General features: G+C 42.2%; 1 protein-coding gene across 2 annotated transcripts in view; it reads right to left on the bottom strand.

The window, feature by feature from the left end:
- Positions 1-14,415, bottom strand: part of col2a1b (collagen, type II, alpha 1b) — a 39,927-nt gene that overhangs the window by 2,105 nt on the left and 23,407 nt on the right. For both annotated transcript variants that reach the window (XM_062405171.1, XM_062405178.1), the window contains 26 exons: positions 14,206-14,304; positions 13,957-14,010; positions 13,491-13,544; positions 12,903-12,956; positions 12,558-12,611; positions 12,267-12,311; positions 12,076-12,174; positions 10,314-10,421; positions 10,126-10,179; positions 9,873-9,926; positions 9,611-9,664; positions 9,330-9,383; positions 7,686-7,793; positions 7,503-7,556; positions 7,351-7,404; positions 6,108-6,269; positions 4,534-4,641; positions 3,428-3,535; positions 3,135-3,188; positions 2,683-2,790; positions 2,281-2,334; positions 2,013-2,120; positions 1,850-1,903; positions 1,630-1,737; positions 958-1,246; positions 489-676 (listed from right to left, as the gene is read on the bottom strand). In XM_062405171.1, coding sequence (XP_062261155.1) covers positions 489-676; positions 958-1,246; positions 1,630-1,737; positions 1,850-1,903; positions 2,013-2,120; positions 2,281-2,334; positions 2,683-2,790; positions 3,135-3,188; positions 3,428-3,535; positions 4,534-4,641; positions 6,108-6,269; positions 7,351-7,404; positions 7,503-7,556; positions 7,686-7,793; positions 9,330-9,383; positions 9,611-9,664; positions 9,873-9,926; positions 10,126-10,179; positions 10,314-10,421; positions 12,076-12,174; positions 12,267-12,311; positions 12,558-12,611; positions 12,903-12,956; positions 13,491-13,544; positions 13,957-14,010; positions 14,206-14,304 — 2,340 coding nt within the window. The remainder of the gene's footprint in view (positions 1-488; positions 677-957; positions 1,247-1,629; positions 1,738-1,849; positions 1,904-2,012; positions 2,121-2,280; positions 2,335-2,682; positions 2,791-3,134; positions 3,189-3,427; positions 3,536-4,533; positions 4,642-6,107; positions 6,270-7,350; positions 7,405-7,502; positions 7,557-7,685; positions 7,794-9,329; positions 9,384-9,610; positions 9,665-9,872; positions 9,927-10,125; positions 10,180-10,313; positions 10,422-12,075; positions 12,175-12,266; positions 12,312-12,557; positions 12,612-12,902; positions 12,957-13,490; positions 13,545-13,956; positions 14,011-14,205; positions 14,305-14,415) is intronic.

Below are 14,415 nucleotides of genomic sequence, written 5' to 3'. Positions count from 1 at the left end.
CAAGTTTTCTTGCTTGATGACTGATCTGCTACTTTCCGTTCAGTTTCTGTGATTTTGTAAAACGCCAGTGAGAAGGATTTTTTATGCAATTTTCAAACCAACACTGGGGGTCTCCAATTTTCAAAATCTTACACATTGAGGATTTACAGCTGATCTATTTCCCCCAGATGTTTTTATTCATTCACATCCAAACAATCACCAGCAGCAATAGGACTGTGATATCTATACGTCGTGATGAGGACACTGCTTATTAACGGGAAGTAAAAGGAAAACTGGGAAGAACACGTAAATGAGCCTTTAAACATCACAATATCTCTAATGTCCATATCCACTGTGCATAGTCACCCGGCACAGCGCACTCTGAATGAGAGCACAATCATCAACATCAATAAAGTTCCTGATCTCTCTTTTTATGCATGAACAGCATATAACACAATGAGCAGTAATGTTAACGCAGGGCATGTATCTGATCTGATCATAGGACTTACGTGGAATCCTCCATTCATTGTTTCTCCGAACCAGACGTGTTTGAGGTCCTTGCTCTTGCTGGACCACCAGTTCTTACGAGGGATGCCGGAAGGTTTGGGCTGGACGCAGGACTCTCCTGTCTCCATGTTGCAGAACACCTTGATTGCATCGATAGTGCAGCCCTGGTTGGGATCAATCCAGTACTCTCCTACAGACAAAGGGAATGAAAACACATTAAAGCCTGTTTTCCGGCATAAAAAGCAGGTTTTCAACAAATATTTAAAATAATTTAGTATTTAGTGTATATGTTTGCTGTGTAATTCCGTAATGTTATGCTGAACACATGAATCAGCCACATGGAAACACAAACTATATTTATCCCAAATCTTTACTATGCCAGACTCGAGCTGCCAACTTGAAATGCCACATAACTTCTGTCTGCTTCATCGTCTCTCCCCAATTTGACCAATTCCTCCCGCTGTCACTCACCGCTCTTCCAGTCAGGGTGGCACAGCTTCAGGTCTCTGCAGGTGCGGGCAGGGTTCTTCCTGGATCCCTCGGGGCTGCGGATGTTCTCAATCTGGTTGTTGAGAGACTTGAGGGTGGCGTCGACCTCGGCATCGTGCTGACGGAGGTTTCCAGAGGCCTGGTCGGCCCTCATGTACCTGAGGGGATCGGTGGACTTCTCGGTTTGGCCCAGGCCAGCGAAGGCAGACATGTCGATACCGGGGCCGGGGGGACCAGGAGGACCGGGGGGTCCAGAGTTACCGGGAGGACCCTGAGAGGAGAAGAATAAAAAAATGAAAAGATTAAATTCGGCACTCTCATTAACGTTGGATTATTCTTTCTAGTCCAATTGAACAAGATCCATCTCCCAAAACTGGTGCGGGAATGCTGCCGCCTGTTTTGCAATCTGTTGTCTGCCTCTCAGCTCAGTTTCCTTCTCCAGGAAACTTCACTCTAACTTGAACAATGCAAACTGTTTGTTGTGATGCCAACAAGAGCCCTGCTGCAGCTTCTGAAGTTGCTTTAAAACTCTTTTAACTTGACTTTTAATGCTTTTGTTTTTATGGTTTCTATCAATATGATTGAATGCTGTCACTATTCAGAGTAAGAAGATGATCAAACAGACGGATGGAGAACGTTTTGGTGGGAACTCACAGAGGGACCATTCTCTCCAGATCGACCACGAGGTCCAGGGGGCCCGATGGGTCCTGGCATGCCGTTTGAACCGTCCTTTCCACCAGGACCAGAAGGACCAGGTGGTCCCTACGTGCACAGATGGAGAGAAAGCACTTGATGTTAAGCTCTAAAGGTGCCACAGGCAAGGAAACTAATTACATTTTTTGATGAATTTAAAACTATATTATGTTGAACTCACTCTCTGTCCAGAAGGTCCACTAGGTCCAGTAGCTCCCTGATCTCCAGATTGACCCTAGAACAGAGAACGACTGCGTTCAGACATTCATTAAAAATCATCAGTGGGATGAGACACTTCCACTCGTCAGACCAACACATCATTTAGAACCAGTTCGGATGCTTACCGGAGGTCCGGGCAGACCCTGCAGACCAGTGAAGCCTCTGTGTCCCTTCTGTCCTCTCTCACCAGTCTCCCCAGCCTCACCCTTGTCACCACGGGGTCCTTGGGGTCCCTGGAAACAAGTGATCAGAATCCTAATTCAACGCTGTTCGCATGGTGATTCATTTCTATTCTGTGAAACGTATTGTCACAGCTTAATACATTTTTAAGATTTTTGTTTGTACAGGCCAAATTTGATGTTGTGCATGTGAGTGTGTGTTAATTTTACGTACGGGCATTCCTCGGGCTCCAGCGGGTCCTGAAGGTCCAGCAGGTCCTTGTGCACCCTGAGAGAAAACAACAAAAAGAACAGATTTATAGAAGAAACCTTGTCTTTCAGTGATTTCTGTTGTCGTTCTCACCCAATAACCACAAGTCAGATTGTGTATAGACTGTCAATGTGTGAACACCCATCACCTATGGGCACCTTTTTAAATTGCTAGTAAGGCATAGTTGCTTTTTACCTGTGGGTCATTCATTTCTTCCCCAAATGTCTCTTTAATTGAAATGTGCTGCCAGATAATACATTTAAAAATTCAACCTCATTAAATTCATGTCTCTTACTGCTGACATTTTTTGACACACATTCTATTGTATTAGGAAAATGATGTCACATTTGAAGAAACACTACTCACAGCCTCTCCTCTGTCTCCCTGTTTGCCGGTGGGACCAACAGGGCCGGAGGCACCGGGAGCGCCTGGAGCACCAGGAGCGCCAGCAGGGCCAGTGGTACCACGTTCACCCTGCAGCACAGAGAGGACAACACTTATGAAAGGGAAGCTATGGACAAGAATAAGATCCAGATAAAAAATGTATTTCGAAATGCAATGATGCAAACAGTTTAAAAAAAGAAAAAGAAAAAAGTCAGATTCTATTTGTTTAAAAGCTTGTATCAATTCCAGCAAAGTGTTGACTGACTATAAAAAACACCCCATCAAGGCAAAATTAAAATAAAATACTGAAGTAAAACCCCAAATGTTCAATGGATTAATAAATCAAATCAAACACTGATTGACAAAGGGTCTTAGATGGAACAGAAACAATTATTTGTAATTTAGTTTGATGCACTAAATTGTGTTTTTCTCACCTTGGTTCCAGGAGAACCGTCTCTACCAGGAGGTCCATCAGATCCAGCGTTGCCCTGATGGATAACAGAACGATATCAAGTGTTAACAGCTTCCTCCTCCACTGAGCCAGGAAAATCTGCTGAATACTGACCAGCTGCATTACTGCATAACCCTGCTCTGATAACAACAATACAGATGTGTATACGCTGACAGCTGTGCATGTTAATGGACTAAAACCTGCAGCTGAAATCAGGGGATGTGACCAGTTAAGAGCCAATGGATGTGTCACACTGGTTGCTGAACATTCTCTGACCTCTCTGCCGGGCTCTCCTGAAGGTCCGGTGAGTCCAGGTGGTCCGACAGGTCCGGGGGGTCCACGGTCTCCGGCGCCACCAGCACTTCCCTGCTTTCCGGGCTCACCCTGAGGGAAGAAAGCTCGTTATTACACCCAAGACGTGATGACTGACCTAGAAGTTCACGCCATCATATGATTCACCCAGGCTTCTGTGATTTTATATTCCCGCTAAAATCTCTATGAATCATTGTAGAAAACAGCCCACTGATTACAGATGGAGTGAAATCACCACCTGTAGATGATATTTTTGGTTTGATAAAGCTTTAAAAACAGGTTTAGTCCCACAAAGATCAAATGTAAGGATACAAACTGAATCATTTCCCTGATCCAAAAAAGATCAAACTCTGACCGCCTGCTGCCATCAAAGAGGCTAAAACCTGCAGAAATCTGAGACTGTATCTGCACTTCAAACCCCACTGGCTTTATTAACATTCCCGATGGAGGTTGGTATCTCTACAGCTTTCCTGGCATCTCTGTCATGCGTATTGATGAAAAATTAACGTTAAGCACACGAGATGCTGTAAGTGGGAGATGTGGCTCATGTCACGTATCAGATCGGGGCCGATGTAAGCAGGGGAGACGTCGTGTCTCATGTCGCGTCCTACATCAGATGGAATCAGCTCAACCGGAGAAAAAATCGACTCATGGCTCATGTGAGATGTGGTTTGAATGTGATCCAATTAGGACACACAATGACAAACCAGGGGCTGCCTGGTGGTTTCTACATCTTCTTTTTCACTAAGTGATAAAACATCAGATATTGGGCTCCTGAGGCTGATTAAAATATATGTACTTTAAAGCCTGTTTCGTTATTAAAGATGAATGGACAATATGTCACTTGAAGCAATTAAAGAGAGACAACTCATTACAGATTGTTCTGTTCTGTGCGACTCTTCATTATGAATGAATCCTCCTTTCAATCCAAAAACAAAAATCAGTTTTAATAACAAAAAGGTCTAATATATGTGTTGCAGTACAAACACATGACAGAATAACTTTGAATGAAAACAACTCTTTCCTTCTTACACCTGAATTTGAGTATTGGATTATTTCACGTTACTTACAGAGGGTCCGGGCAGACCGGGGAAGCCTCTCTCTCCACGCTGTCCTGGCAGACCGACAATACCGCGCCCGCCACCCAGACCCTGAGGACCTGAGGGACCCAGGGGACCCTGAGAGGAGAGACAGGAAATACAGTTCAAGTGTGATGGATTGTGACATTTACAGTTCTGCATGGGTCGTTTGTGCCATAACAGAATCAACAGTCAATTCATTTGATTACAGCAACATTTCATCACTATATCATATATGATCACTATAATAATATGAATCTACACTGGATTTTGAGGTAATGACAATAATAATAAAGGTATTTATACAAACAATTTTGATAAGGCACCCTTAAATTGCATTGCATAAGAATTGGTACCGAGACATTCTAATTGTGTATTGAAAAACACAGATGCTGACATTAGCCCATCTGAACTGAATCAACTGAGCTGTTGAGCTGTAAAACAGTTAGGCTGAGCAAAATCAGTATTAGTTATTATCACGATTAATTCCACATTACTCTTATTATTTTTTTAAGTACCATTATTCTAGCTGAGTTAACATTAGGAGTTGATTGACAAACATTTGCGGAAAGAATCCAGTCCAGTTAGCTTAGCTTAGCTTAGCATAAAGAGCCCTGGGTTTCATGTGTCTGTTGTGAAGTCCAACCAACCAAGACTCCCGTGAGTCATTAGGCATTTTTCTCTGTTGACAGATTCATGGAATACGAAGCAAGTTATTTGATGTATCGTGTTTTTATGTGACGTGTCTTTGTGTCCTGTTCCTTCCTCCATTGTTTTTCTGTTGCTTCAAAGAGCTCTTTCTGATTTATATCTTCTGTCACTTGCTCCCGCTGAGGTTTCACAACTCCCAGCTGCAGCTCCATGTATGAACATCCCACTCCTTTAAACCCTCTCAGGTGTTGCTCTGTACCACCTCGGTCCACTCTGCCTCATGTCCCGCAGTGACACCTGAGCCGAGCCTTGCAGCTGACAAAGACTCTAATGTGTTGATACATGGTTCATATATGTAATATAGAAGTGGGGAGCCATCTTCATGCTTGAGTGTGTAATCATCTGTGATGTGTCATTACCTTGACAGGACTCGCCCTGTGTTTATGACAGGTTGAAGGTGTGTGTGGCGCTAAATGCGTGGCGAGGATAAAAGCCTGGGGTCTTTTCATCATTCTGTCACTGGGCCTGTGCCCCCCCATGCTGTCATATGTCTTGGTCTGCCATTAGAGTCGGTGATGGACACTGACAGCTCTGTGTATTAGTGGAGAACGTGCTCAGCTGTTGTCCATTACAGCTGAAACTGGCTCTTTGTGCTGATAGAGCCACGTTAAAAGTCGACAGCAAATGTAGAAAAACAACGCACTTAATAATGTTCTTCTCTCCATAATATAGCCTCTGTTCACCTTGACATGTGTGTGGCCTGAAGAGCAGCTAAATAATGTGTGCGAGTGGATGCTGGGGGGGGGGGATTAGACTGTTTGGAGTGTCTGTCAAGAAGCTGCAGATCATGTGAAAGCCCAGGAGTGTTGTGAGCGCTGTATAGAGGAGAATGATTGAAGTGAAGACAAACTCACAGGAGGACCGTCCTCTCCAGCATCTCCCTTCTCTCCGGGAGTTCCGGCGGGGCCGCGGAGCCCAGCGTCACCCTGTCGGCCTGGAGGTCCACCGTCTCCCCTCACACCCTTGGGTCCGTCTTTGCCAGAAGGCCCAGCAGGACCAGCAGGTCCAGGGTTACCCTGAGAAGAAGGAGAAAGACGACAGCAAGGACTTTAAATGGGGTCACATGCAGAATATAACTTAAAATGAAATGACAATCCTATAATAGTAATAAGAAACTTTATTTATACAGCACTTAACAATATTATAAAGAGCAATCTGTTCCATTGTACATATTCCCACACTGCATATATTCTGTTTACACTGTATAAAGTATTTTAGGCCTTATGCATCTGCATGTATTACATGTTTACTTATTACCTTACTTTCATAAAGAGAAAGGTTTTAAGAAGACATTTTAAAGAAGCCGGAGAGGTGGTGTGTCTTAGTTCAGTGAGAGAGTTTCAATTTATTTCTCCTTTTGATCTCCCTTTGTCACAAACTGGGACCTGGGAGTGACCAGCAGGATTCCATCTGCAAATCTCATTGGTCAAGAGGTAACATATCAGGGGCGTGGCCATTTAAGGTCTTAAAAGTGAGTTTAAAAAAAATCGTCTTCTATATAATTCTATGGTGAGCAAATATACATAATGGCGTTCGTTTGTGATCTGTTCTGAAAGAGTTCAGTCTGGAGAATCAGTGATGTGAAAACCTGTTTCTAAGTTGTGGCTGATGTAAACACCTGCGTTGCCTCTGGATCCTTAAATAACTCTTTATAACACATATCACAGTCAGACCTGTTTCTCACACTGTTACACTTCTTTTTCACATGTCTGTAAAAATATCCTTCCCAGTGTCAGATTCACTGATCTGATGATGTGCAGGTGCTAAGTTTTACAGGTGCAAATTAAAAAACAGCTTCAGAGACAAGACAACCATAGAAAGCAAATATTCTCTTGTGTCTCTTCCGCTGCACCTGGTTCTTCCTCGTAAAACATGAATCAAGCCCCGTTTTCTCCTTTAGATTCTCATACTTGAAGTTATACATTAAGGTTTTTCTTATATTTTGGTTATAACCAGACTTTTATTAGCAGTTTATCCTGGAAGTCTGTCAAAGATATTTTGTAGACACTATTAACATCAGTGTTCTGGTTTTTGGTAATGACACGACACACATATTTGTGTCAGATTCAGCTATAGGTGTAAAAAGACTGAACTTACGTTGGGACCAGGAGGACCAACACGGCCAGCAGCTCCAGGGAAACCAGTGGCACCCTGATGGAAAAAGATTAATTTAGATAAAGACAGAAGTAATCAAACAAAACAATCTTTGCTGTGTCTAGATATCATAAACTTTTCATAAAGTCACTTACAGAAGGTCCCTGAGCACCACGAGCACCTTTAGGTCCAAACACACCTGTGGGACCCTGTCAAAGAAAATACACGTTACTATCAATGAATGCAGTTTAATGCAGTTTTAGTGCGCGTATGACTTGCTTTTGTTTTTGCGGCAAACATTTATTTTAAAATCAATGAATATCTAGAGCAACACCCACAGCAGGTCCGGGGGCACCAGAGGGTCCTTGGGGTCCGGGGGCACCAGCGTCTCCCTTCTGTCCGGACTCTCCCTGCTCTCCCTTGGTTCCAGGTTGACCATCAGAGCCCTGAAAGAACAAGACAGAGACATGAAGGAAATGTGTCTTTAAACCAACAAATGTTTATAATGTGAATTAGATATATTTTTTAAAGTTAAGAACAGTGCGACTTGTTATAAATCATCAATAAATACATATTCAATTATATAATTTATAAATATATTTGGCAGGATACATAGAGATCAGTTTACTAGTCGTGCATTTAACAGTTATTATGTAAAATGTCTCTACAAATTAGTGTGGAATGGAAAGTATTTGAAAATATGCAACTAGGATTTTCACCGCTCCATTTGATTGTGTCTCCATGACTACCACCTTCGTGGAAGTATAATTTCCAGGTCAATGGAGTACAAATTGATTCTTTAGACCTCAGCTAATAAATTATAATGTATAATTAGGGATAAACAAAGGACCTTATTGTGCCGTAGCGCTGTAGCTCAGTCACTGATTTCCCTCGACTGTTCCTGCTCTGCTCACATTTTGGTACTTTTTTTCTCACACAACAGCAGGTTTGTAAAATGAGTGTGTTTTCACGACCACAGTGTAGTTTGTCGTTTCATCTTTGAATCAGTAAATTACGAGGTCTGTTTTGTGACTTTGGTTGTCATAGTCACCTGCTTGTGATGATCATATAAGCAGTTTCCACTGTGTTCAATTAAAGCTGCTGATGTTTTATGAAGCATCTGAGTCTATTTTCACTCTGTGCACGCGGAAGTGAGCTGTGCACCGAAAAATATTATTTCATTATTCGAAGCATTATTCATCCTGACATAAAGTCATCGATTAGTGCAACCTGGAGAAAAAAAAACGGAATGATAAAGTGTGCTGTAATAAAAGCACTGATGAAATTGCATTCGGAAGGATGCAGCTTATTAAAAACTTTTATCTGATGACGGCTTGGAGACTTCAGGAGGATTTAAATGGATGAGTGATGCGTGGACTTCCGACTATCCACACACTAATCTCTCTGCACAGATTAACAAGGAAAAAAGACGTGTGCCATGATAAAAAAATGATTGACTGAGGGAAGTGTTTTCAGTTCGTAGTAATAAAAAGCAAGAAGACAGAAGCTGCGTCATGTCAAAAAATACCCTCATCTAAACAGTAATTTGATTTGATCGTTATAAAGGTGTTATCTGTTATCCAATAAATACAAATATTAGATCTTATTTATAATGGAGGCTTCAGTTATTGCTGTTACTTTACTAGGAGTTATAGTTACCGTGCTTTTAATGTAATATATGTCTATTATATTTAAATTTAGAGTCACTGAGGAATCTTGGGACATATTTCAAAAACCTGAGCTGCTCTGACCTCTTTACTTCCTCTAACATGGAGTTACTTAAGGTCACTGCTGAAGTGACTTATCTTCCTTGAATTATCAGTGTAATTAGAAATATTTATGACTGGATGGCTCCAAAAATAAATCTAGAGTAACGTATTTTACTAAGATTTCAATTTTTATTGCTGTTACTTTCTTAACCTTGCTAACGAGTCAGCACGTCACTCAAGGAGTCTTCACTGGAATCTGTTTCTGCTACTTACCGGGGGTCCAGCGAATCCAGCAGGTCCATTAGGTCCAGTCTCACCCCTGTCACCCTGAGAGAGGGAGGAGGAGAGGTGAGACGCGTGAGAAATAATCCGTTAAACTTCAATACAGATTTTAAAATGATGATCACTAATCTTTGAAAATATCTTTAAAGGAGAACTGAAGGATGTTTAATTGTATAATATCAACAGTGAATCATTTCTGCACAATTACATTTATCATTTTAACTTGTCACACGAGGTGAATGGATGTATACTGATAAAACTGTGTCACTTACAGGAGCACCACGGGTACCAGGAGCTCCAGAGGGACCAGCAGGACCTGATTCACCCTGAAAGAAAAACACAGGCGATTAACACACATCATACTGGAAACACTGGAATCAGATACACACTCAGTAACCATCATGTCTCAGAATAAGTCATGGCAGAAACAACCTTATGGTATTTACAGTTTCTAAAGAGGAATTCACATCCAAAACCTGTCAATGCCAGTGTGACAGTAACATTACACTTAAAATATGGTGACACGGCACTAACCTTCTCTCCGTTGGGACCACCAGGACCAGGGGGGCCGATGGGACCGGTGAGACCCTGGGACAGGAAACAGGAAGTCAGTGTTAAAATGTGCAAAAGATTAATTGAGCATCACAATAATGCCAGAGAAAAAGTAACAATCGCATTCGTAAGAACTAATTTCAAGTTTTTATCTAGATTTAATAGCTCAATTTATGAAGAAATAGGTCGTCTCCTGTCTGTTATCAACACTGACAAAATAGAAAGAATGACTCACTCTTCCACCGTCTTTGCCGGAAGCACCTTCAGGTCCTTTCTCTCCAATGTCACCCTAAAGGAATTAAAAACAAACAAGTCAGTCACCTGGCAGTTATTTGCATAAATTAAAAAATGAATAAGAGAAAATGTAACATATCAACACATGGATATTTTGTGATTAGCCCATTAAATCGGGTTGTGGCTTACTCTGTCTCCTTTGGGTCCAGGAATGCCGGCACCACCTCTCTCTCCGGGCATACCCTGCAGGCCGGGGGGTCCCTGAGCTCCAGCACCACCAGCAGGACCAATGGCTCCCTGTTATGGAGCAGAAATAAATGCAGATGGGTTAGAGACAGACAGAAAAGGTACTTCAGGTCCGTGAATATTGAACAGTTGTGTATTGTATATTTTAGTATAAGGAGGCCGTCGAGGTTTTGAGGTAGCAGGAAACCGATTTCATTTGTTTTTCTGTTTATTTACATATTAACCACAACATAAAGTAACAATACCGTCTCATTTCAAGAACACATCGACGTATTCAACAAAACAGATCAACGCTCATCTGAGGCGAGTTCTGCTCTGGTTATCACAGGATCGAAAGAATGAAAGAAAAAATGATTGTAACACTGCTTTTAAATCTTATTCTCCCACCATTGGTTGTTTTAAGTCACCTTGTTTAGATCAATCAACCAGCTCACCTGTCAATCAGACTTAGAACCAAACATATCTAAAAGTGCACATGTTCCCTTTGAGGCTGGGGCCACATTTCATTCTGTATTTTAACTAGTTAATGTGGAGTTTAATCTCAAAAACACCATTTCCACATATCACAGCCAACGACTGGAATCAAATGCAGACTTTGATTTGGTTTGGAAGTGGCTCCGTCAGGCCAACTTCTGGTCAGAAGTTCTCAGGCTTATCTGCAACAACTTTCTGTTGCAGCCTCAGATTGCAGATCAGACGCTCACAAACCAATTCTGCCGCTCTTCTCCAGTCATTAAAACGTAACCACGGGCACAGCCTCCACGTTGGATCTGAATACATCAAAACTGTGTTCTAACGCCAGTCAGGATGCGTCTCGTGCAACATATCCCTTCACAACTTTCTCAGATTCGTGCTTCCTCCTCCCCCTCCTAAAACTGTCTGTCCCTTCCTCCTCCATCACCCACTCGTGTCGGCTCTCTAATCCTCTGCCTCTCTATTTGCGCCTGTCCAGCCTTAAGGGGATGAAAACCTGTGAACTCCGATTAAAATCTGAACTGATAACAAAATCAAAATGGGGAGTTGACGTCGCTCTGAGCTCTTCCTCCACTCGCTGTGCAGATGTGACAAATAAATTCAGTGGCCGGGGTTGGTTGATGGACGATAAGGAAAAAAGTGACTGTGCAGAGTGGATATCAGCTGTTATGAAAATGTAGAGAAACATTATTTTTCTTTACACATGATTGAATTGTGTAAATCCTTCAAGCAGTGTGTATATGCTGTATTAATAATATCCATCCATGTGTGGGTATACAGGTACTGTACCTTTGGAGTATAGTTGATCAAATACATTGTATATTTTCCCTTTTAAAAAATAGATCAATATAATTCTTTGGGGTCACTTAAGGGCCATTGAGACATATTGTAACCTAACCTGTTTTTGAGGTTCCTAACCTCTTATGCTTAGACCCCTGAAATCAAAACAATGTCTACTTTTATCCTCTATCCTAAGTTATTGAGCCCTGTAGCAGTAAAAGTATGAAGCAATTACTATAAATCTGTTGTGACCCATTGTAGGGGTCTTAACCTTCATTTGGAGACCTCTGTATGCCACCAGGGTTCCCCAGAATCAATACAGTTCTATACAATTAAATGCGGTGATAAGAATTTTGCAGAAATCTGAAACAGGCACGACAGAATCGTACCTGCCAGTGTTGTGAGAACACTTCATGGGAGTTAACTGTTTGAAGCGGTCTGTTGGACTCACCTTGGGTCCGTCAGTTCCGGGGGTTCCAGGCAGACCTCTGGGTCCCTGAAGACCCTGAGGACCAGCAGCTCCTCTCTCTCCGGGGAAACCACGCTCACCCTGAACAGAGAAACAATCCACAATCAGCGGGCGGGTCCGACAATCAGCCGACCAAAGAAATGAAAAAATCGAATAAAAGACGGTGGACTTACTCTGGGTCCAGTTGCACCGGCACCTCCGGCCTCTCCAGGAACTCCCTGAAATGACAAACAAGGAAGAGAAGTTAAAGAATAGATGTGTAGGATCAGAATAGGAACAACATCCAGCTAACAGAGTTACAGAAAAATACTAATGCTGTCAGAGTAAAGTAGGTGTACATATCACATTGTCAGATTCTTTGAGGATCTCTTCTTATTAAGCAAATGACAGAAAAATACTTTCTATTTCCACTGCGATGTGATGATCATGTTAAAAGTTATCTTTCAATAAGAAAGGGCACCCACCTGGTCTCCGGGCTTGCCTCCCTCTCCAGGGGGGCCTGGAGGTCCAGGCAGACCCTGTGAACAGGAGAGAAACAAAACAACTAGTTAAAAAGCAGATGAACCAGAAATGAAAAAAAACAAAAATAAATCAGCACAATACTGTATTAATAGTCTTAAGAGAATATTTAAACAGCAAGAAATTCACAAAAGTAATACTTATATCACAATAACAATATATTTTTAAATCCGGTTAGAGACAAACTGAACGACTGATGTATTCATTTGTAATTCTTTACTACTACACTTACAGACACAGCTAGACAAACAGACATAAACAAGCTGAATGTTTGAGGTGAAGACACTCACCTGGAAGCCGGAGGGTCCGGGCTGTCCTTGCTCTCCTCTCTCTCCAGCGATGCCCTGCACAGATCCATAAATCATCGTAAATCACAATTCAACTTCTCTTCATTTCCTTTAGAATATGTTTGGGCACAATGGCCATAGGACAGAATCTGGGTGTAAAAGGGGGGAGGGAGAGAGCGGAGGGAAGAAGTGCAGCAAAGGGGGCTCAAGCCTGTGTAACTGAGAACTCCCCTAGTTGTGCAGGTGACCCCCGTTTACAGACTCTCAATTTCTTATATTAACTTAATATCAAAAGTTTCACCTCAATTAGATCGTTAATATGGTGGAAACAACTATACAGCTCTAACAACAGTATATATCATTGGAATAATGTTGTTGTATATATGGAGGTTTTCTCAGGTCAGTGATGCCATCATACAAACTCCAGAGATTAGAGTCATGGACGTTTTTTCTAACCCCAGACAGTTCTATCAACGAGCCACCTTGAGAAATGGGAGATACTGAAGATTGCTTCTTAGTGCAGGCCGAGAAAAGGGGAGAGATACTATCAGTTTTGAAGCTATATGGAGTGGGATTGGGGGGGATACGTACAGCGGGGCCGGGGGGTCCAGCAGCGCCAGTTTCTCCATCTTTGCCGGGCAGACCCTGAAGAGAGGAATCAAAAGGGAGGGTGGAGGGAGGAGGAGGAGGAGGAGGGTTGGATAGATAGACTTTTATTAGGCCAAAAGTGATGCTATTAACTGGACAGACATCTGATAGCTTTATTGAGCTTTTCAACAGGCTTCTCACGTCGGAGCTGAACTAAAGACTTAACAGCAGATCAATGGTAGCTGCAGAATAAAAAAAAACTGTGTATTTGAACAAAAAGATTCATTTTGATCTGTTTAATCATTTGATAAACGTTAACATTGAATCTAAAAACAGGTTTAATGTGTTTATTTAGTAGTTGTCAGGAATCTAAATAGTGTTTTCTACCTACACTCACAGACCACTAGATCATAGGATGGTTGACATGAATGAATTTTGAAGTTAAAGCAGGAAAGTTTAAGTAACTTACTCTCAGACCTCCAGCTCCAGCCAGTCCTTTCTCTCCAGACTTGCCAGCCTCACCCTGGTCCCAACAGAAACAGGAAACAGAGGTTAGTAAGGAGGTCACTGCTGATTCGCTTGATCCACAATGAGCATAAAGTTGTTCAGCAGTACTCCAGGTCTTATCTAGAAGCTCTACTGGTTCACATCCAATACATTAAAACAACAGATCCTGTTTCTTTCACATACATCTTTAGTTTTGCAAACAAACACTTACAGACGCTCCCTTGGGTCCGGGGAATCCCATGACACCAGGCTGTCCGCGGGCTCCCTGTGGGCCAGGGGGTCCAGGACGTCCATCCTCACCAGAACCTCCCTAGTCGAGAAAAGTTCCATTTAGTTCCACAACATGTTTGCAAATCAAAACTTAAGCCCCATGTAAAAATGTAATTTCACTTCTCCAAAATAAATTAAACCCCAGAGAGGT

This window comes from Platichthys flesus, chromosome 2 (genome assembly GCF_949316205.1).
Source record: "Platichthys flesus chromosome 2, fPlaFle2.1, whole genome shotgun sequence".
Lineage (NCBI taxonomy): Eukaryota > Metazoa > Chordata > Actinopteri > Pleuronectiformes > Pleuronectidae > Platichthys > Platichthys flesus.
The sequence above is the reverse complement of the archived record's forward strand: the minus strand, read 5'-3'. Positions and strand labels throughout refer to the sequence as shown.